The sequence below is a fragment of the Stenella coeruleoalba genome, assembly GCF_951394435.1.
Source record: "Stenella coeruleoalba genome assembly, chromosome: 15".
NCBI lineage: Eukaryota > Metazoa > Chordata > Mammalia > Artiodactyla > Delphinidae > Stenella > Stenella coeruleoalba.
In genome coordinates, this window is record NC_137161.1 from 23,130,565 (window position 1) to 23,152,108 (window position 21,544).

The 21,544-nt window shown below is 42.9% G+C and overlaps 1 protein-coding gene across 3 annotated transcripts in view; it reads right to left on the reverse strand.

Moving 5' to 3' along the window:
* Positions 1–21,544, reverse strand: part of CNBD2 (cyclic nucleotide binding domain containing 2) — a 59,674-nt gene that overhangs the window by 8,138 nt on the left and 29,992 nt on the right. For all 3 annotated transcript variants that reach the window (XM_079943754.1, XM_079943756.1, XM_079943755.1), the window contains exons 8-11: positions 21,090–21,228; positions 11,724–11,838; positions 5,487–5,664; positions 3,450–3,570 (exon numbers count right to left, since the gene is read on the reverse strand). In XM_079943754.1, the coding sequence (XP_079799880.1) occupies positions 3,450–3,570; positions 5,487–5,664; positions 11,724–11,838; positions 21,090–21,228 (553 nt within the window). The remainder of the gene's footprint in view (positions 1–3,449; positions 3,571–5,486; positions 5,665–11,723; positions 11,839–21,089; positions 21,229–21,544) is intronic.

Here is a 21,544-nt window from a genome sequence, read left to right on the forward strand (position 1 = left end):
CCTGCTGTTCCTCTGTCTGGAACACTCTTCCCCCCAGGCTGTCTATAGTTTATTCCTTTTGTCATTCAGGTCCCAGCTTAAATATCGCTGCCTTAGAGCAGCCTTCCCTGACCACTCCATTTAGGAAGACCACCCCCTTCAACTCAGCTTTCTGTTCCATTCCCAACAGCAATTTAAAACTTTCTGTGTGGGCTTCCCTGGTGGCGCAGTGGTTGAGAGTCCGCCTGCCGATGCAGGGGACATGGGTTCGTGCCCCGGTCCGGGAAGATCCCACATGCCGTGGAGCAGCTGGGCCCGTGAGCCATGGCCACTGAGCCTGCGCGTCCGGAGCCTGCGCGTCCGGAGCCTGTGCTCCGCAACGAGAGAGGCCACAACAGTGAGAGGCCCGCGTACTGCAAAAAAAAAAAACCTTTCTGTGTGTTTGCTGCTTTATCTGTTTACTGTCTGTCTCCAGACTAGATCATTAGCCCCATAAGGGCAAGAATACTGTCAGTTTACTCACCCACACTGGCACCTTGGGCCATGCTTGGAGCATGATAGATCCTCAAGAAATATCTGCTGAGTGAAAGCTCCAACGGAATCATAGAACATTAGAGTCAGCAGCTCACCCAGGTGAATGACCTCATTTTCTGATGAGGGTTCAGATTCAGAGAGGTAAAGTGATTTGCCCAAGGCCACACAGCAAGCTAATTAGAAGCAAAAACTACAATATGTGAGGTGGCCCATCTGCCATCTCCCTGCTGCTCTGCCCAGTCTTGACCATGTCTGAGGCCTCAGCCCGCCTGTTCCCTGGAGAAGCTGGTTCCCCTACACCCCCTGGCTCAAAAGCTGGGTCTCTTTACTCCAGGCCCCAAGCTCTGCTGTTTCCAAGGCTGACTCAGCTCTACGCTCCTGCCTCCAAAGGAAAATGTGATCTCCTACCTCCTGGTGGGTGAATACAGTCACAGCTGTTACCATTCATTCTCCTGCAAACGAAGCCAGGGCCTTGAAAGCAGGGAGAACAGAATTTTACCAAAGGCACTTTCTTCAACAGGATCTCGTTAATGAATATTTGGTGGTGGGAGTTTCTCTGCCCTGGGTCCTGTGTGGTGAATGAGGCAGTCAGGGCCTTGCTCCGAGCCTTCCAGGATTGCTTAGAGAATCAAGTCCCAAGTCCCTCTTGTTCCATCTTCCACAGCCTCCCCGCTCCTGTCACCCTCTACCAGAGTGAGCAACGCCTCGTCTGCCCTGTGGTTCCTCCATGCACCCAGGGTGCCAGGCATCCCAGCTCCTCCGCGGGCAGCCCACGAGGCTGCATGCACTGCAGGTGCCTGGCCTCAGGTGGCCTGTGTCCAGTCCTGAGCACCTCACTCTGAGACACTGAAACTGCAGGGAAACGGAAGTGAGAAGGCTGGAAACTATATCACATGAAGACTGAAGGAATGGAGGAATGTTTTCCCTGCATAAGAAAATAATTAACGGGGCACAGATGCTGAATGAAAAACAAAACAGCATTCTTTAAATACCTAAGAGGCCACCATGTGGCAAGGAAGCTGATTTCTGTTTGTTCTTGGGGGGATGGGTAAGTGGGGTTCGGAGCTCCTTAAAAATTGTAGGAGGCAGAGTTTTACTAAGCAAAAATAAGAGCTGCTGAAAAGCTCGGAAATATTCACGCGGTATTGACCGAGGGCTGTGCTAGGGCCTGGGGCTCCAGACAGTGCTGGGCTGACCTCCCTGCCTCGGGGGGCGCACAGGCCAGAGCAGGAGCACGGGGTGAGGACCCTGGAGATTCATGGCAACAACGATGACCATACATCAGAAGACAGTCACCCCACCTCCAGGAAGACTGAGGTGCATCGCTACCCACCAGGAGGCCTCGTGCCCTCCCCATACAGCTCACCCGCCCACCCAGCTCCAGCACCTATGGCCCAGCTCCCACAGTGGTCAACTCATGGCCAAGTTTGTTTCACCCATACATCCCCCCTCCACTATTGGATAATTACTTTTTTTTTTAAGATTTTTTTTTTTAAGGGAACCATTTTTAAGTCTTTACTGAATTTGTTACAATATTGCTTCTGTTTAATGTTTTGGTTTTTTGGCTGCGAGGCATGTGGGATCTTAGCTCCCCGGGGATCGAACCCGCAGCCCCTGCATTGGAAGGCGAAGTCTTAACCACTGGACAACCAGGGATGTCCCTGGATAATTACTTTTTATTTTTCTTTTTTTTTTTCGGTATGCGGGCCTCTCACTGTTGTGGCCTCTCCCGTTGCAGAGCACAGGCTCCGGACACGCAGGCTCAGCAGCCATGGCTCACGGGCCCAGCTGCTCCACGGCATGTGGGATCTTCCCGGACTGGGGCACGAACCTGTGTCCCCTGCATCGGCAGGCAGACTCTCAACCACTGCGCCACCAGGGAAGCCCCGCTAATTTCTTTTTATTGCCAAATAATATTTCATTGTATGGATTTATCAGTTTGTTTATATTCACCTTTCCATATAAATTTTAGCATTAGTTTTTCAATATCCACAAAATAACTTGCTGGGATTTTGATTGGGATTGCATTGAATCTATACATCAAGTTGGGATAAACTGACATGTTAACAATACTGAGTCTTCCAGTCCACGAACATAGACTATTTCTCCATTTATTTAAAGCTTCTTTGAATTTTTTCATTATAGTCATATAGTTTTCTGCATATAGATCCTGAACATATTTTGTTAGATTTATACCTAAGTATTTCAGTTTTTGTTACTATTGTAAATGACATTGTGTTTTTTATTTCAAATTACAATTGTTCATTGCCTTATACCCTGTGACCTTGCTATAATCATTTATTAGCTCCAGGAAATTTATTTGTTCTTTTTTGTTGTTGTTGTTGTTTTGTTTTTTGATTCTTTAGAATTGTCTATATAGACAATCATGTCATCTGCAAACAAAGACAGCTATATTTTTTCCTTCCCAATCTGTATGTGTTTAACTTCCTTTTCTTAATGCACTAGCTAGGACTTCCAAAACAATGTTGAATAGTAGTGAGAAGGGACATCCTTGCCTTGTTCCTGGATTATTTTGAAGCAAGTCCTAGATGTCATATCATTTTATCTGTAAATATCTGGATATGTATCTCCGAAATATAAGGACTCTTATTTATTTATTTATTTATTTATTTATTTATTTATGGCTGCCCTGCGTGGCATGTGGGATCTCAGTTCCCCAACCAGGGATAGAACCCATGTCCCCTGCAATGGAAGTGCGGAGTCTTAACCACTGGACCACCAGGGAAGTCCCGTAAGGACTCTTTAAAAAACATAACCACAATACCATTATCATATCTTTAAAAAATCAAACAATATTCCTTAATATCACCGAATTTAGAACAGGATGATTTTAAACATTTACTCTCATTACTTAGCACCCCCAGCCCTTCGTGTTACACACTCTATTGTGAACAAGGCTCTCTCTGCACACTTACCAAGACTTCTCCTTGCTCCACAGTGTGAATCTTCACGTAGGCCCCCACTGCAGCCTCCTTGGGGAGAGCACCATACTTCGTATCAATCATGGGACACTCGATGAAATGAGGACACCTGGATCTGAAATTTGACACCTTGTTAAAGAGAACTCATTTGTAACACAGCCAGCTCATGAAGCCCTGGATAAGCAGCCCGCATTCAATTGAGATCGCCCCTCCCTTCTCCCAGGTGGTGAGAAAACTGTCAGGATTTGGAGAGGTTTAACAGGGAGAAGACATGCACGTGAGCCAGGCCTGATGGGTGAGAAGTCCAGGCTGGCTGACTTAATGCTCAGCACAAGGAGGGGATTTCTAAGTCAGAGCTGTCTAAAAATGGAAAGACTAGTTTGAGAAAGAGCAAGCTCTGTCCCCCTGGGGACACAGCAGAGGTTGGGGCTCTTCTTGAGAGGCAGGCAGAGGAGAGATGGCTTCATTTGTTTGTTCACAAAAACGGGTTTCCCTGAGTGATCTGTAGACTCGGTACTTCGTTCACGTTGGAGTGAGTTTTACACAGGCAATCCTGTTGTGCTTTCTTTGGTCTCAGGCTAGGTAGAAGGAAGAGACAAAGTATGCTATCTGGATTAGAGGCAGGGAAAAGATTATTCATTAGCTGAGAGCATAGCTGAACTCACCCAACATATACACAAGGTAGGCTTCCATTCTTGCCTCCCAGGACATGCCCAGCATATGTCTATTTTTTAATGTGGGGACAGCCTGTCCTCTTTTTCCTCACTATTTACAGCAGAGAAACTAAGTCTGTTCCATCTCTACCTTCAGAAGAACTAGGATTGGGATTTCAAACACTGGATCCTTTGGAAAGAGTATCCATCAGAGGTAAAAACAACAAAGCAACCACAGGGTGCTCATTATGGAGGTAAGCAGGCTGGAAATGTTAACAGGCAAAGGATTCCCTGGGCCACCAAGGAGACTGTGACACTGATGCCATTATTAGTATGAAATTTTTACTTCATATGTAATGAAGGGGCGGGCACTGAGCTGCCTCTAGGCCAGTGCCCACTGAATGTCCCTTCCTCTCCAGGAAAGGCAAAAAGCACAGCCTTCATTGTGCATCCACCTTGTTTCTGTCATGACGATCATACCAGATAGCAAGACTGAGCACTAACAAGCTGCTCAGGTTTGAACCCTGACTCTGCCACTTTCTATCTGTGTGACCTTGAATAAGTAACTTAATCTCTCCCTGTACCTTGGTTTTCTCACCTGAAAGATGTGAGTGATAATAGCAGTACTTACCTTGTAGGGTTGTTGGGAGAATTAAATTAGATAATCCAGTACCAGGCACAGAGTCATTTCCATAAGTGTTAGCTATAATTATCATTATCTCATTTAACTGCTGGTTTACAACAAACTGAGACTTAGATGCTGTTAGCTACAGACCAGGAAACTGAGGCTTAGAGAGGTCAAGTCCCTTGCACAGGGACACAGAGCTAAAGTAAGTGGCCAAGCCAGGATTTGAACCCAGATTGGACTGACTCCAAAGCACTTATCTACTGCCTCCCTTAAATGAGCAGACTTTTCTTAAGAAGCTCAGAGTCAAGGAGATATGGGTATGTATGTGTATGTATAGCTGATTCACTTTGTTATACAGCAGAAACCAACACACCACTGTAAAGCAATTATACTCCAATAAAGATGTTTAAAAAAAAAAAAGAAGCTCAGGGTCAAAAAGGCCCAGTGATATACAAACAGAATGTCATCACCAAAAACTGTGTCCTGCCCCTTCTTCTTCAGATGGGTTCCCTGAGAAAGGAAGCAGCCACCACCTAAAGGGGCCCTGTGAGCTGGAGGCAGGGAAGGCAGTCCCCATATCAAACCTAGGACCTCTGGAGGCTGCCTTCTGCACACATCCCAACCTTTGGGGTCAAGCTGTGATTGCTACCTCCGCCCCCTCCCCAGCATCCCTGACATTCTGCCCTGTAAGTTATATCCCCCTTTTCAACCAGAATCTGGACCCTTCTATCTGTCAAGGGCAAAGCTTACTTGATCTTTGGGCCCAAGGTCTTTGGGAGAGTATTTGCTGAGGTTTTAATCTTCCTACTGAAGCTGGATCCCTGTTGCTCCTGGGCTTTCCGGAGATGCAGAAGTTTCAGAGAACTAAAATCCTGTACAGGATATGACTTGATCTGGAATTCCTTAAATCTCTCCACAGGAGACAGATCTGTTAGAGAAAGCACAGGAAAACCCATTAATGGGTCTTTGCATACATGAGGGCTGTGCTGGAGGTGTCTGGAGGTATATCACAATCTCCTGTGTGGCTAGTCTGATGTACGGGGGAATTAAGAAAAACAGGAAAGAAAAACACTGTGGCTTCCACTATTGTCCCTCTGTGCCAGGTCCTGAGCGAGAGCCTTTACATCCATTACATCTAGACAAATGCCATTAGCCTTATTTAAGAGAGAAAATGAGAAGCAGAGTTTAACACCCAGGAAAGGGCTGAAGCTTGTATTTGAACTCAGGTGTTTCTGATTCAAAGCTCATGTCTTTCCATTAACAGATCACATTTATCTGGGCTTTCAAACCGGGACTGGGGGCAGGAGGAGCAATAAAAAATAAATGGGTGACCAGCCATAGAACCTTGGACAAGTCTCAATCTCTTGGAATCCTCCTAGGACTATTGTAAGCATTACAGATAAAGTATGTGCTATGCCTAACACAGTGCCTGGAACATAATAGGTCCTCTGTGAGCATTAATAAAAAGATCTCCAACATGGGGCTTCCCTGGTGGCGCAGTGGTTAAGAATCCACCTGCCAATGCAGGGGACACGGGTTCAAACCCTGGTCCGGGAAGATCCCACATGCCACGGAGCAACTAAGCCCGTGAGCCACAACTACTGAGCCTGTGCTCTAGAGCCCGTGAGCCACAACTACTGAAGCCCATGTGCCACAACTACTGAAGCCCATGCACCTAGAGCCTGTGCTCCGCAACAAGAGAAGCCACCGCAATGAGTAGCCCCCGCTCACTGCAACTAGAGAAAGCCTGCGCACAGCAATGAAGACCCAACGCAACCCCCCCCAAAAATAAATAAAATAATATTTTTTAAAAAATAAAAAGATCTCCAAGAGAATACCACTCAGAAACACTATTCTGAGTGAAAGGAACCAGATACAAAAGAGTACATACTATAGGACTCCATTTACATGAAACCCTAGGAAAGACAAATGTAACCTATAGTGATGGAAAGCAGATCGGTGGTTGCCCAGGGCCAGGGGTGAAGGATAGGGATTGACTGGGAAGGGGCACAAGGGAACTTCTGGAGGTGACGGAAATGTTCTATAACTCGATTGTGGTGGTTACAGCAGATGTAAATTTGTTAAAATTCATTGAACTACACGCTTTAAATGTGTGTCTTTTATTGTATGAAAATGAAACCTTAATGATATTGATTTAAAAAACATCTTCTGGGAGTTCCCTGGTGGTCTAGTGGTTAGGATCCTGGGCTCTCACTGCCGTGGCCTGGGTACAACCCCTGGTCAGGGAATGGAGATCCCACAAGCTGTGCAGCACGACCAAAAAAAAAAAAAAAACCTCTCCAGTGTTAGTATTAAAATTAATGTTAATAGAAATAAACTCGAACCACACAAGGAGTAGGTCTAGAAAAACAAAGCATATATAAAAAAGCCCTAAGTACAACCTATTCAGAAGGCATTTTAGCAATACTTATCAATATTTTAAATGTGCATAGCCAGTACACACTGGACCAAATACTTGATCCAGTAATTCTAAGAATTTATCCAATATGTTTTTGTGCACAAGTATGCAAAGATAAACACACCAGGAAATTCATCACAGTAAGGTAATAGCGAAAAATTGGAAATAACCCAAAATATCTGTAAAAGGTAATTGGTGTAATTGTGGTATATCCATACAAGAGAATAAAACTCAGCTATTAAGAACCATAGATCTAGACTTCTGCTTCCAGCCAGAGTAACAGGGACTACTCTCCCACCTGAAACTAATAAAATACTGGGCTAAATACATGAAAAACGTGGCTTTCATGACACTGGGCATCACGGCCATGAAGAACCATTATCCCTGCAAGATAGAAAACAAATGTGCTGAGCCCTACTATTGCCCCAGCCGACCACCTGGAGACCTTCTGGGCAATGGTGCAGGAAAGGGAAACCCAGGAGGAGCCCAGCAATCTCTCTGAATTAATGAGACAGAAGTCAGTCCAGGGAAGACAAGGCAGCTGGAGTTCACAGAGCAGAGTCCCAGAGAGGAGAGAGTTGCACAAAGAGAGAACTCTGAAGATCTTCCGAGTGTCCCCTTTGGTCTCAGCTGAGTACTGAGCAATACATGAATGATGTTAGGAAACCACCAGTGGTTAGGCAGCCACTAAGATGGCCCTCAGTGATTCCCACCTCCTGATGGCCACACATTTGTGTACTATCCTCCCGTTAAGTGTGGGCTGGATTTGATTCTAATAAATAGAATATAGCAGAAGTGATGGGATATCACTTTTGAGGCTAGGTTTAAAAGGCTTCTGCCTTGGGTATACTCTGTGTTGCTCTCTCTCACTCCTGGGGAAGCAAGCTGCAGTGTCATAAAACAGCCCTGTAGAGACCCCCACAAGGTGAGGGACCAAGGTTTGCAAATAGCCACGTAAGTGAACTTGGAAGTGGGTCCCTCTCAAGTGAGCCTTCAGATGAGACCACAACCCTGGCAGACAGCTGCAACCTCACGACAGAACTTGAGCCAGAGGCAGCTGGCTAAGCCATGCTCAGATTTCTGACCCACAGAAACTGCGAGATAATAAATATTGTTTCAAGTCACTAAGTTTTGGGATAATTTGTTATGCAGTAATAGATAAAAAATGCTACCCAAGGCTGGGGAAAGAACCACCCAAAATGTTTAGAGGGATAAATAATCAGAGTTCACACAGGACCAGAAATAGTTCCTGTTCTCAACAGCTAGAATAGAAAGCCTCACAAGTCATGGGCACCTGTGGAATATTCAGAATGGCTTTGTCTCATGAATGGGGCAAAACTAGCTCTAGATTAAACACTGCTCTGATCTTACCTACCAAAGCCTAACTGCTAGTCTTTAAAAGATCAAAATATTTCCAAGTAACTTACCTGCATCCCAGAACAAATCTCAAAAATATTTACAGGAATTTTTAAATACATAGCACCCAAAATTCACAGTTTCTAGCATTCTGTGAAAACTTACCAACCATGCAAAGAAGTAGGAAAATATGAACCATATAAAGAGAAAAAAACAATAAACTGAAACTGACCCAGAAATGACACAGATAACAGAATTAGTATGCAACGACATTAAAATAGTTATTATAATTGTATTCCAAAGAGGAAATTGTGTGTATATTAAGCAGAGACATGGAAATTATTTAAGAAAAAAAAAAAGACCCAAATCAAACTTTTAGATATGAAAACTGCAAGGTCTGAAATGAAAAATACATGGATGGGATTAATAGCAGATTAGACAATGCAGAAGAAAGACTACTGAACTTGAAGACACAGCAATAAAAATGATCAAAAATGAGAGAAAAAAGACAACAACGAAAAATTAATAGAGCATCAGTGAAACAACTTCAAGCAGTCCAATATACATGTGATTGGAGTCCTCAAAGTGGAGGCGAAAGAAGGAAAGATAGAAAAAAAATTTTTTTAATGGTCAAAACATTCCAAATCTGATGAAAAATATAAACCCAAAGATCCAAAAAACTAAATGAACCCCAAGCACAGAAACATGACAAAAATTTTGTGAAGACACAGTGTGACCAAATTCCTTAAAACCACTGATAAAGAGAAAAATTTTAAACCAACCAGGGCAAGGCAGTGGTGATCACTCTACCATGTACAGAAATATCGAATCACTATGTTGTGCACCAGGAACTAACATAGTGCCGTGGGTCAATTACCCTTCAAAAATAAACAAGCTCATAGAAAAAGAGATCAGATTTGTGGTTACCAGAGGCAGCGGGTAGGGCAGAGGGGGAATTGGATGAAGGTGGTCAAAAGGTACAAACATCTGGGGCTTCCCTGGTGGCACAGTGGTTAAGAATCCGCCTGCCAATGCAGGGGACACGGGTTCAAGCTCTGGTCCGGGAAGATCCCACATGCCGCAGAGCAACTAAGCCCGTGCGCCACAGCTACTGACCCTGTGCTCTAGATCCTGTGAGCCATAACTACTGAGCCCACATGCCACAACTACTGAAGCCTGCATGCCTAGAGCCCATTCTCTGCAACAAGAGAAGCCACCGCAATGAGAAGCCCACACACCGCACCGAAAAGTAGCCCCCGCTTGCCGCAACTAGAGGAAGCCCACAGGCAGCAATAAAGACCCAACGCAGCCAAAAATAAATAAATAAAAATTTTAAAAAAGGTACAAACATCTACTTATAAGATAAACACTAAGTAATAGAGATGTAATGTACAACATGATTAATATAATTAACCCTGCTGTATGTTATATACGAAAGCTATTAAGAGAGTAAATCCTAAGAGTTATCACAAGAAAAAAAAAATTTTTTTCTTTTGTATCTATGTGAAATGATGGATGTTCACTAAACTTATTGTGGTAATCATTTCATGATGTATTTAAGTCAAATCATTATGCTGCATACCTTAAACTTACACAGTGCTGTATGTCAATTATATTTCAATAAAACTGGAAGAAAAGAGAACAGCCATAGCAAAAAGGCATTATTACATACAAAGGATATACAAAGTTATGCAAAGAGGTTATACAAAGATAAGAAGGTTGGCAGACTTCTTATTGAAAACAATGCAAGCCAGAAGACAGACTTTAATGCAAATCTTTAAAATACTGAGCAAAAACAAACAAACAAACAAAAAACCCTGTTAACCTTGAATTCTATACCCAACAAAAAATTTCTTTTAAAAATTAAGACAAAATCATTTTTAGACATAGAAAAGCTGAAAGAAATGTTAAAGGAAATACTTTGGGCAGAAGGAAATTGTACAATGGAAATCTGGACCTATACAAAGGCATGAAGAACATCAGGAATGGTACCACATAGGTAAATATAAAATACTTTTGTTCTTATTACTTAAATATATTTAAAAGATAATTGTTTAAAGCAAAAGTGACAACTGTGTATTGTAAGGTTTTTAACATATGTGAAGGTAGAATATTTGACAATAGCCCAAAATCTGAGAAGGGAGAAATGGAAGTATATTGTCGTAAGGTTCTGATCCTGTATGTGAAGTGGCATAATATCACGTGAAGGTAGCCTGTGATAAGTTAAAGGTATGTTCAACAAACTATAAAGCAACCACTAAAATAAACAGACAAAGAGTTAGAGCTAATAAGCCAACAGAGAAAATGAAATGGCATCATACAAAATAGTCCAAAAGAAGGCAGGTAAGAAAAAGAATATATTTAATACCACTGAACTGTGTGCTTAAAAATGGTTAAGATAGTAAATTTTACATTATGTGTATTTTGCCACAGTTAAAAAAAAAAATGGGGGGGGGGAATGTGTGGGATGAGGCTTTTTCTCTGGTGGATTAGCAATGGAAAAGAGAGAAAAAAAGAATTGACATGAGAAGAGAGCTGAAATTTACTGAGCACCTCCCAGGCCCTGTGCACACATGATCTGATTCAGCGCTCCTAGTAACCTGTGTGATGATGAGAGTGAACATCTACTATATACTAATGCATCTAGGTAGTGTTCTAAGAGCATTATATATTCATTTGCTTAATTTTATAACAAGCCTATGAGGCAGGGACCATGAGTCATATTTTACAGACTCTGAGGGCATCGGTGTGCAGGGACGTGGAATCACTTGCCCAGTATCCACACAGCTAGTAAGAGAAGGACCCTGAATTCAATCATAGCTTGGCCCTGGGCCTATGCTCTTAACCACGACACCAGCGACAGACCCCAGGGCACCAGGCCCAGAGGCTTGAGTACTCACCAAAATCACCCTGCTAATCAGTGGTATTCAAACCTGGCTCTGTCTAGCTCCAAGCTCTCTTTTTTCCACCCCTCTCCCTGTGAGAACCTGAAGCAAAAGGGAAAGGCTGAAATTGGCTGCAAGGGTGGGCAGGAGTCTCACCTCGGACAGCCGCGTGGACCAGGTTTCCACAGCTGGTAGAAGAAGGATGTCTATCCTGCCAGGCCTTTCCAGCTCTAGATTTCTAAGATTTTGTGGACCAGGCACTGAGAACCCACAGGATCAGGCACCCCCTACCGTGCTGCGGGCTGCCGGATGTGGATGTCGGCTTACCCTTGAGGTGGGTGTTTGGAGGTCTGTCGTCTATCAGCTGCAGGTGCTGCCAGACCCACTTGTGGTAGAAGGGCGAGGTCGCAAGGTCTATCAACTGCAGTACTTCACAGCTGCCCTGGACACGTCAAGAGACACGAGCAGAAGGGTCAACCCCAGCTCCAGGTAGGCTAGGCTTTGAAGATAAGCTCTCTTTTGTTTTACTTGCTTAATGCAAGTGGTTTCAGGCCCTTTTTAAAAATGAAAATGTTATCTACTCATCATAAAAAATTCAAATAGCTAAAGAGGCCTGAGAACTAAAAAAAAAAAAAATCACCATTGAGGATGTTATTGGGACAATTGGTGAAATTGACTATGGACTATAGATTATATATTATATCAATGTTAAATTCCTAGATTTCAAAAATTATTCTGTGGTTAATTTCTGATCTTAGAAAATAATCACTTAAGTATATAGGGGTAAATGAATATGATGAATGATACTTAACTCTCAAATGATTCAGGCAGGAAAAAAATATACATATATATAGAAGCAAATGTGGCAAAATGTTAATAATTGTTGAAGCCAGGTTAGGGTTATACAGGAATTCTTTGTACTGTTCTTGCAAATTTTCTGTAAATTTAAAATCATTCCAAAACTAAAAGTTTAAAAAATATTCAAATCAAACAAAGAAGAACATAGAGAAAGTTAAAACTATGTTAATCCTAACACCCAGAAATAACAAGGGTAACACTTTGGTGAATATTATTTCAAACTCTTCTCTCTAAGCATATAAGATGTATAGATACAATTTTTCATAAATAAGTCCTTTTATGTAAAACAGACTCTTGTAACCTTTTTAAAAGCTCAATAATATATCAAGGACATCTTTTTATGCCAAGCAATATGGTTCTAAGCTATTGTTTTTAATGATTGCATATTATTCTATGTATGCCATAATTTACATAAAATTAAAAATAAATAAATATTCAGTTGAGCAAAAGAAGTCAGACACAAGGAGCACATACGATACGATTCCATTTACACAAAGTTAAAGAATAGGCAAAAGTAATCTGTGGTGACAGAAGTCAGAAGAGTGGTTACCTGTGTGGGGGCATTTTGTCTGGGAAAGGACATAAGGGAGCCTCTGAGGTACTGAAAATGTTCTCTATCTTGATTTGGGTGATGCTTACACAGGGGTATACATATGTAAAAATTCATCAAGCTGTAAAAGTTTAGATTTGAGGTCCTTATTGCATATATGTTACACCTCAGGAAAACATTTTTGAAGATTAATATTTAGTTGTTTCTAATTTGCCAGTATTATATATAACTCTGATTTCGTTCAGGACAACAAAATCTCCAGTTTAAAAAAACTCACCACCTTCCCAAACTCTCCGACAGTGGGGCTGGCAGTGACTCAATTCTGGCTAATGAGATATAAGTGGAAGACTGATGGATAAATCTCCAAGGAAAGCTATGGTTATCCTTCCCACTACCTTCTGCCTGAAACTCAGATGTGATGGCTGGAGGTGGAACAGCCATACTGTCGCCATTAGGATGAAAGCCATAAACTGTGGACGATGAAGGGAGAAGCTAGAAGGGGTCTGGGTTCTTGATGACTTCCTAGGACAGCTGTTCTAGCACTAGATTGCTTAATTCTAGACTATTAATACTGTGACCTGCAGTGGACAGCAACTTTTAACTGATAACCTTGTACTTACATCTTAATGCCCATAGTGGTCATTGAGGCAAGTACTTGAGTTCTCCTTCCAGGCACATGGCAGGATTATACTTTTCTACCCTTTGAATTAGGCATGGCCTTCTTACCACTTTGGCCAATTTCCTTAGCAAAGTGACTTGTGATAATCCTGGGTAGAAACTTTAAAAGCCAGGGAATTCCCTGGTGGTCCAGTGGTTAGAACTTCATGCTTTCACTGCGGGGGCCCCGGGTTCGATCCCTGGTTGGGGAACTAAGATCCTGCAAGTCGCTCAGCTAGGCCTAAATAAATAAATAAATAAAAGCCATCACTTGACTCTCAATATTACCTTCTCCTGTTCTACTGATCATTGAATCATGGGTCAAGAAGGGCCCATGTCTCCATGTGACATGAGGAGTAAGGCTTCCTGCTGACCTGCTATGATCAGGTAGTGGGAGGAAGGAATATACTTTGTCAATCCACTGAGATCTGAGGATTTTAAAAATAATTGTGGCTTAATCCAGTTTATCCTAATACAATACCTATGCTTGACTGTCTCCTTGGGATTCATTCCTAAAGGTATTATGCATGTTTTAAATTTTGATACGTATTTCCAAACAGCCCTCCAGAAATGTTAGATAAGTTGTTTTCTTTTTAAATAAATTTACTTATTTTATTTATTTATTTTTTGGTGCATTGGGTCTTCATTGCTACATGTGGGCTTTCTCTAGTTGCGGTGAGCAGGGGATACTCTTTGCTGTGGTGCGCGGGCTTCTCATTGCGGTGGCTTCTCTTGTTGCTGAGCGTGGGCTCTAGGCACGCGGGCTTCAGTAGTTGCGGCACGTGGGCTCAGTAGTTGTGGTGCACGGGCTTAGTTCCTCCGTGGCATGTGGGATCTTCCTGGACCAGGGCTCGAACCGGTGTCCCCTGCATTGGCAGGCGGATTCTTAACCACTGAGCCACCAGGAAAGCCCCTGGAAATGTTAGATAAGTTTACACTCTGTCCAACAGTGCATAACAGAACCTGTTGTAATACATCTTTGTAGTACATTGACAACTGGATTTTCACAACCCTTTTAATATTTTCTAATCTGAGAGGCAAGAAAGATACGTCATTTTTCTTATGCATTTCATACTTTATAAAATCTTAATCTTTTTCAGTAGGAATTCTAAAAGACACGTTATAAAGGGTTAAGGTTCAAGATAGATTACTGCTGAACAGGAAGGAGAAGAAGAGATCAAACATTTAATAAGCCCTTATTATATTCCAGGCATTGTGCTGGGAGCTTTTTTCAACATTCATTCAACAAACATTTATCCACCAGGAACTGCAGGTACTGGAGAAACACACATGAGCAGTTCTCTCTGGAAAGACTCTCATGTGTCTTTAATCGCATCTGTATCTGTGGAAAAACAATTTCACCATGTGGTCCCAAGTGATAAACTGTTCAAAATTAGTTGATTATGGGCATTAATTATGTTTGCAATGCTAGCAGAAATCATGTTCTCCAACTTTGCCACGACCCCAACGACGCACAGCCACCCGATGCTGATTTCTCCCTCTAGTGGCAATATCAGTAAACTACAGGAGTCGGGACAACTGTTTTTAGCAGATGAACATTTAAGCAGCTGGTCAGGTGGGAAATTAAAATGAGAAAAAAAGAACAGTCCCTTTAGAGGTGGCAGGTGCACTTCACCTCCAGCCAGAGGAGCCACACCAGAACATAGCCTGATCTTCTGAATATTCAAAAGAAGCCAGAAATCAGAACTTTTATATAGAATCTTCGCATTAACAATTAAATCAGGTTTTAGCAAAACACTACAAGGGATAAACCAACTCATCTGCTAGGCAAGAGGCTCTCTACCTGCTGTCACTTTGTGACATCTGTATTATTTTTCTCAGAATAAGTTCAAGCATTAGAAATCACCTGTGGCGCTTATTCAGATGCAGATTTCCAGAGTTAATGAAGCAGAATTTCTGGGGTGAGGCAGGACTCTGCCATGCTTACCAAAATTTGAAAACTCCTCCCTTAGATCAGGGGTCCTCCACCTTTAGTGCACATCAGAACCACCCAGAAGCAGATGTCAGTGTTGTCAGAACACAGATTACTGAGCCCCTTCTCCCAGAGTTTTGGGTTTAATAGCTCTTGGGTGGGCCCGAGAATTTGCATTTCTAATGAGTTCCCAGGTGTCGCTGCTGGTCCAGCAACAACACTTTGAGAACCACTGGGTTAGAGGGTGACTGAGGTGAGTGAGCATGTGCTGAGCTAATCTCATCCTCACAGACTTCATGAAGTAAGCACACAGTCCCATTTTACAGATAAAGAAATGAAGGCTAAACCAGATTAAGAACATTCTGCTGGTCAGGATGTAACCATCATACTGAGTAAAGAAAGTCTTGAATTTATATCCCTTACTGCTCATCTCCTCCATCTTTTCTGGTTATACAGTATCAAAAGAGCTTAGAGTTAAATTTGCAGACACATGGCATTCTTGGCTTTGGAGGCAATCACCCCAATATTTTAGGAAAGAGGAAGCAGATATCAGGGGGAGAAAGAATGGCCAATTATTCAGGTTGGCCTTCAGGGCTCTCCACCACCAGTTTCTCTTCTAGGCTTTCTCCCACCTCTCCTCACATGACCATCAGGATTCTCCAAACTTATCAAACTCTTCCCCCCTCCACTGGCAAGGGTCTCATCCTCATCCTCGCCCTCCTCTGGGTCAGATCCTGTGCATCCAATCCCCTTTTAGTGTTAGTGTGTAGAGGCTGGAAACCAAACACTACATTTCGCAAGGTACCTTGAAACTAAGGCTCTGGATGTGATTTGGGTTCCACCAATCCAGTACACCTGGGCAAGCCTTGGTTTTGGAACTGTGGGACATCCACTTTGCTAGTGGAGACGGTGGCTTCCTGAACTTGGCAGAAGCAGCAGCACCAGTGACAGTCCAGTTCTGAACTCTGATTTGGAGTCGTTTGGGAGTCATTTTCAGTCGAGCCTGTTTCTTCAGGTCTCCCCTCACCAGTAAGTCTGTTAGCCATTTAACATCCTGCAGTAAATCCCTTCCTGCTTGCATTAGCTAGACTTGACTGTTCTCTGGGACTGAACCCAAAAATCACAACACAAACACATCCCTGGTGATGCTGAAACAACCGGCTCTTGGGTAAAATGTATGCATGTCTATACATTTTACTGTTATGAAGGGTGTATTACACACAATTTATAAATAATAATAAAATATACCACACTCTTATTGGAAATTCCGTATAGCCAGTCGATTCTCACAGGATGCTTTTATTGACTTTGGCTGAACTCATATCAGTGGCTAGTCTATAGTCACAATTCAACCATAATTTGACAAATGAATTTGCATCCCAATCTATAAATTTAATATTATTAAGTCTGACTTGTACTCTACTGGTAAACTATTTCTCACCCTCTTATAAAGTATATTCATTAAATTAAAACCTCTTTTAGCTTTAACACTATGTCTATCAGAACTTCACCTGTTCATCAATTATATAACTTCTATGATGAATCTATGATGAGTCATTTTTAAATACTGGAAAACATTTCCTTAATTTTCTGCTCTTTACAATGTAATGGCTACAGACCCAGCCCACTTTGAAATTTAATCTGCATTATAAACATTTTCTCTATAGCTTTCTTAAGACAATAAGCAAAGCCATAAATCAAGACCTGACTTAGAGCGTCTGCCTATTTCCATTGTGTGTGTACATACTCCCACCATGGTCGATTTTCAGCTACCAATGGGAAGTCACTGCACGTGGAACTGAGAAGAGATGTGCACAATGGTAGAGATTTCCACCATATGGATACAATGGGCAAAAGTAACTTCAAGAGCATAGATAATAGTAAAATGCAATAAATCCAGGAAATGATAAGTTTTTCAGTAGTTATTACCCTTGTTTTCAATAGTTAATTGTAGGTTTATATAATTTAATTTTTAATAATTATCATGTGTACTGACTTGCAAAATTCCTGAGAACTTAACAATCAGCTCTCTCAGGCCAGGAAGAGCCAGCTCCAGCACACAACAAATCTTGCCCCCTACTTTTGTCTAAGGGCCCAATACTTCAATGCTCATCTCCCACCTCACGTCCTCCAGGAAGCCCTCCTTGGAGCCTTCAGCCTTTCGAGAGTTCCCCATCCTGAATTCTTGTAATTCACAGAGTTTGTACTAATCACTTGGTAGTCGGCATTGACAACTTTGTCTACACTCAGAATCTAGTGGAGAAGATATATAAGGAGAGAGAACCAATCTTTTCTTTTTTTTTTAATATATAAATTTATTTTATTTTTGGCTGCGTTGGGTCTTCGTTGCTGCGCATGGGCTTTCCTCTAGTTGCGGCAAGTGGGGACTACTCTTTGTTGCGGTGCATGGGCTTCTCATTGCGGTGGCTTCTCCTGTTGCAGAGCACAGGCTCTAGGCGCGCGGGCTTCAGTAGTTGTAGCACTCGGGCTCAGTAGTTGTGGCTCGCGGGCTCTAGAGCACAGGCTCGGTAGTTGTGGCGCACGGGCTAACTGCTCCATGGCATGTGGGATCTTCATGGACCAGGGCTCGAACCCATGTCCCCTGCATTGGCAGGCAGATTCTAACCACTGTGCCACCAGGGAAGCCCCAGAAAACCAATCTTTTCCACCTTTGTATCCCTCCAGAGCCTGGGCCACTGTGTCATGATCTTGGCAAATGTCTGCGGTGGCTTAACATGTAGGCAACAGGTATACAGGAGATATTAAATATGGGAGTCTTGGGGCAGAATTCTGGCTCTGCCACTTACTAGCTACGTGGCCTTTCTTAAGGCATCTTAGCTTCAACTTCTTCATCTGCAAACTTGGAATAATAATATCTTCCTGGTAGAGCTACAGTGAAGAGTTATGGTAGAATGGTACTAGGTACACAGTGATTCATCAAAGCACTGTTTGAAATAGCAAACGTTGAGATAACCTAAATATCCATCAATTAGGGAACTGGTTAAAGTACAACCATACATATGGAATCTAAAAAAACAGTACTGATGAACCTAGTGGCAGGGCAGGAATAAAGACGCAGATGTAGAGAATGGTCTTGAGGACACCGAGGGGGAAGGGGAAGCGGGGACAAAGTGAGAGCGTAGCATTGACATATATACACTGCCAAATGTAAAATGGATGGCTAGTGTGAAGCTGCTGCATAGCACAGCACAGGGAGATCAGCTCGATGCTTTGTGATGACCTAGAGGGGTGGGATAGGGAGGGTGGGAGGGAGACACAAGAGGGAGGGGATATGGGGATATATGTATACATATAGCTGATTTATTTTGCTGTACAGCAGAAACTAACACAACATTGTAAAGCAATTATACTCCAATAAATATATAAAAAAATAAAGCACAACCGTACAGTAAAATACTCATGAGTGGTAAAAGAGAATGAATGAGTTCTTTATGTACTGACATGGAACAACCTACAGAAATACTCTTAAATGAAACAACAAAGTGCAGAACAGTCTGTATAGGATGACACCACTTATGAAAAAGAAGGAAAAAACATATACACACGCATTTGCCTGTATAGAGGGAGAACATGTGGAGGACAGAGACATAGAAACTGGTGCTGGTGGTGGTCCCCGGGGAGGGATACTCTGGGAGAGAGAGAGGGGAGGGAGACATCACTCTTGTGAGCGTTTTGAATTTTGAACCATGTGAAGTACTACCTATTCCAAAATAAACAAAAAAAGATTAATGATGTTAGTAGCACTCCTAGCACAGGAGCAAAGAGCTTCAAAAAAAAATAGTGACTCTTATGATGATGATGATGATGAACTACTTAGGATTCGAGCAGGGTCAACAATTGATGGAAAGGTCAACTCAAATCCCAAGTCCCAGCTTCTGGGAAGAAGAGCTTTGGGGTCAGACAGACCTGGGTCGAACCCTGCCTCTGCCCCTCATCAACTGCGTGATCTTGAACAAGCCACCTAACCTTCCTTTACACCTCTGTAAAATGGGAATAATGACAATATCAACCTCCTTAAATTTTCTTTTCATTATCAACCTACAGAGCAGGGGGCAAAGGACATAAAGCTATTCACAAAACACAAAATTCAGATAGTAAACAAACATGATTAATCTCACTAGTAATCAGAAAAAACCATAAGCTAAATCCTCAGTGAGGCAGTAATTGCCACATATTAAATTTAAAAACTTTTGAAAGAATGATGGCAGAGGTTGGTGGCACTGGCAAAGTTGTGTGTTGCTGGGAGCTAGAGAAAGTGGATCCCTCCTTGTGAAAAGCAGTTTGTTCCAAGAGTCATAAAAATGGTGATGCTAAGTAATTTCAATTTTGGAAATCTATTCTGTGGTGATGAGTTCATTTGTCCCTCTTCCTGGAAAGTTGTATAATGTGGTCGTATTACTTTTACAATTTAGAGATTATAATTATAAAAAGTGATCTGGAAATCTCCCTGGTGGCGCAGTGGTTAAGAATCCGCCTGCCAATGCAGGGGACATGGGTTCGAGCCCTGGCCTGGGAAGATCCCACATGCCACGGAGCAACTAAGCCCGTGCGCCACAACTACTGAGCCTGCGCTCTAGAGCCTGCGAGCCACAACTACTGACCCCGAGTGCCACAGCTACTGAAGCCCGCGCGCCTAGAGCCCGTGCTCCACAACAAGAGAAGCCACCGCAATGAGAAGCCCATGCACCGCAACAAAGAGTTGCCCCCACTTGCCGCAAGTAGAGAAAGCCCATGCGCAGCAACGAAGACCCAATGCAGCCAAAAAGAAATAATAAATAAATAAATAAGTGACCTGGCATCATCAAAATTCAAGAGCCAAATGCATAATTTAAATATGTATCTGTTTGTAAATAAACATGTATATGAGCTGAAGAAGGGGGTACCCTCCCCACACCTGCCCTCTTTGTAATATAACAGCTATATCTTAACGTTCACAGCAACCCTCTGAGGGAGGGAGGCCAAAGTGTGTCCTTTGTCTTTTTTTTTTTTTTAACATCTTTATTGGAGTATAATTGCTTTACAATGGTGTGTTAGTTTCTGCTATATAACAAAGTGGATCAGCTATATGCATACTATAACCCCATATCCCCTCCCTCTTGCATCTCCCTCCCTCCCACCCTCCCTATCCCACCCCTCTAGGTGGTCACAAAGCACTGCTGATCTCCCTGTGCTATGCAGCTGCTTCCCACTCGCTCTCTACTTTACATTTGGTAGTGTATATATGTCCATGCCACTCTCTCACTTCGTCCCAGCTTTCCCTTCCCCCTCCCTGTGTTTTCAAGTCCATTATCTACATCTGCCTCTTTATTCCTGTCCTGCCCCTAGGTTCATCATTTTTTTTTTTTAGATTCCATATATATGTGTTAGCATACGGTATTTATTTTTCTCTTTCTGACTTACTTCACTCTGTATGACAGTCTCTAGGTCCATTCACCTCACTACAAACAACTCAGTTTTGTTTCTCTTTATGGCTGAGTAATATTCCATTGTATATATGTGCCACATCTTCTTTATCCATTCACCTGTCAATGGACACTCCTTTGCCTTTTTAAGTAGGATATGGGCGCTCAGAAAAAGACGTGTTGAAGACCAGGGCTCTGCGGGTCACCTGGCTACGGGACATTACATTAGGCACGCTCTTCCCAGCTTCACCACCCCACCCCAGACCTCTTACCTTACACACAAACACGATGGAGGACGATTCTACAAAGTCCTTTGAGATCAGCTGCCCATATGAGAACTTCTCTATCTTCCCCAGCATTACGAGCTTCCAGAGCTTCTCATCGGACCAGGAGTGAAACAGATCCATCTTCCTGAGGGGAAAAGCCTGTTAGACTTCATCGCCCTCCGTCACCAAGGGGGCTCAGCACTTAGCAATTTCCAGAAAAGGAATATGTTCTCCTGCTCTTGCAAAGGCCTGAGGCGGAAGATTTCACGCCCACCCTGCTCGCTAGCCTAGCCTGCAGCCGGTCTCCTGTCACTTGTCCTTTGCTCCCCTGCCCTCTTCTCAAGGCCCTGCCCTTCAGCTGCTCCCCTCACTGCGCCTCAGACGCACCCGGGGTGATCGGAGCTCTGCTTCTTTCACTTCCGCTCCTCCCTCCAGGAGCTTCTCCCGGCTGAATCCCCCGC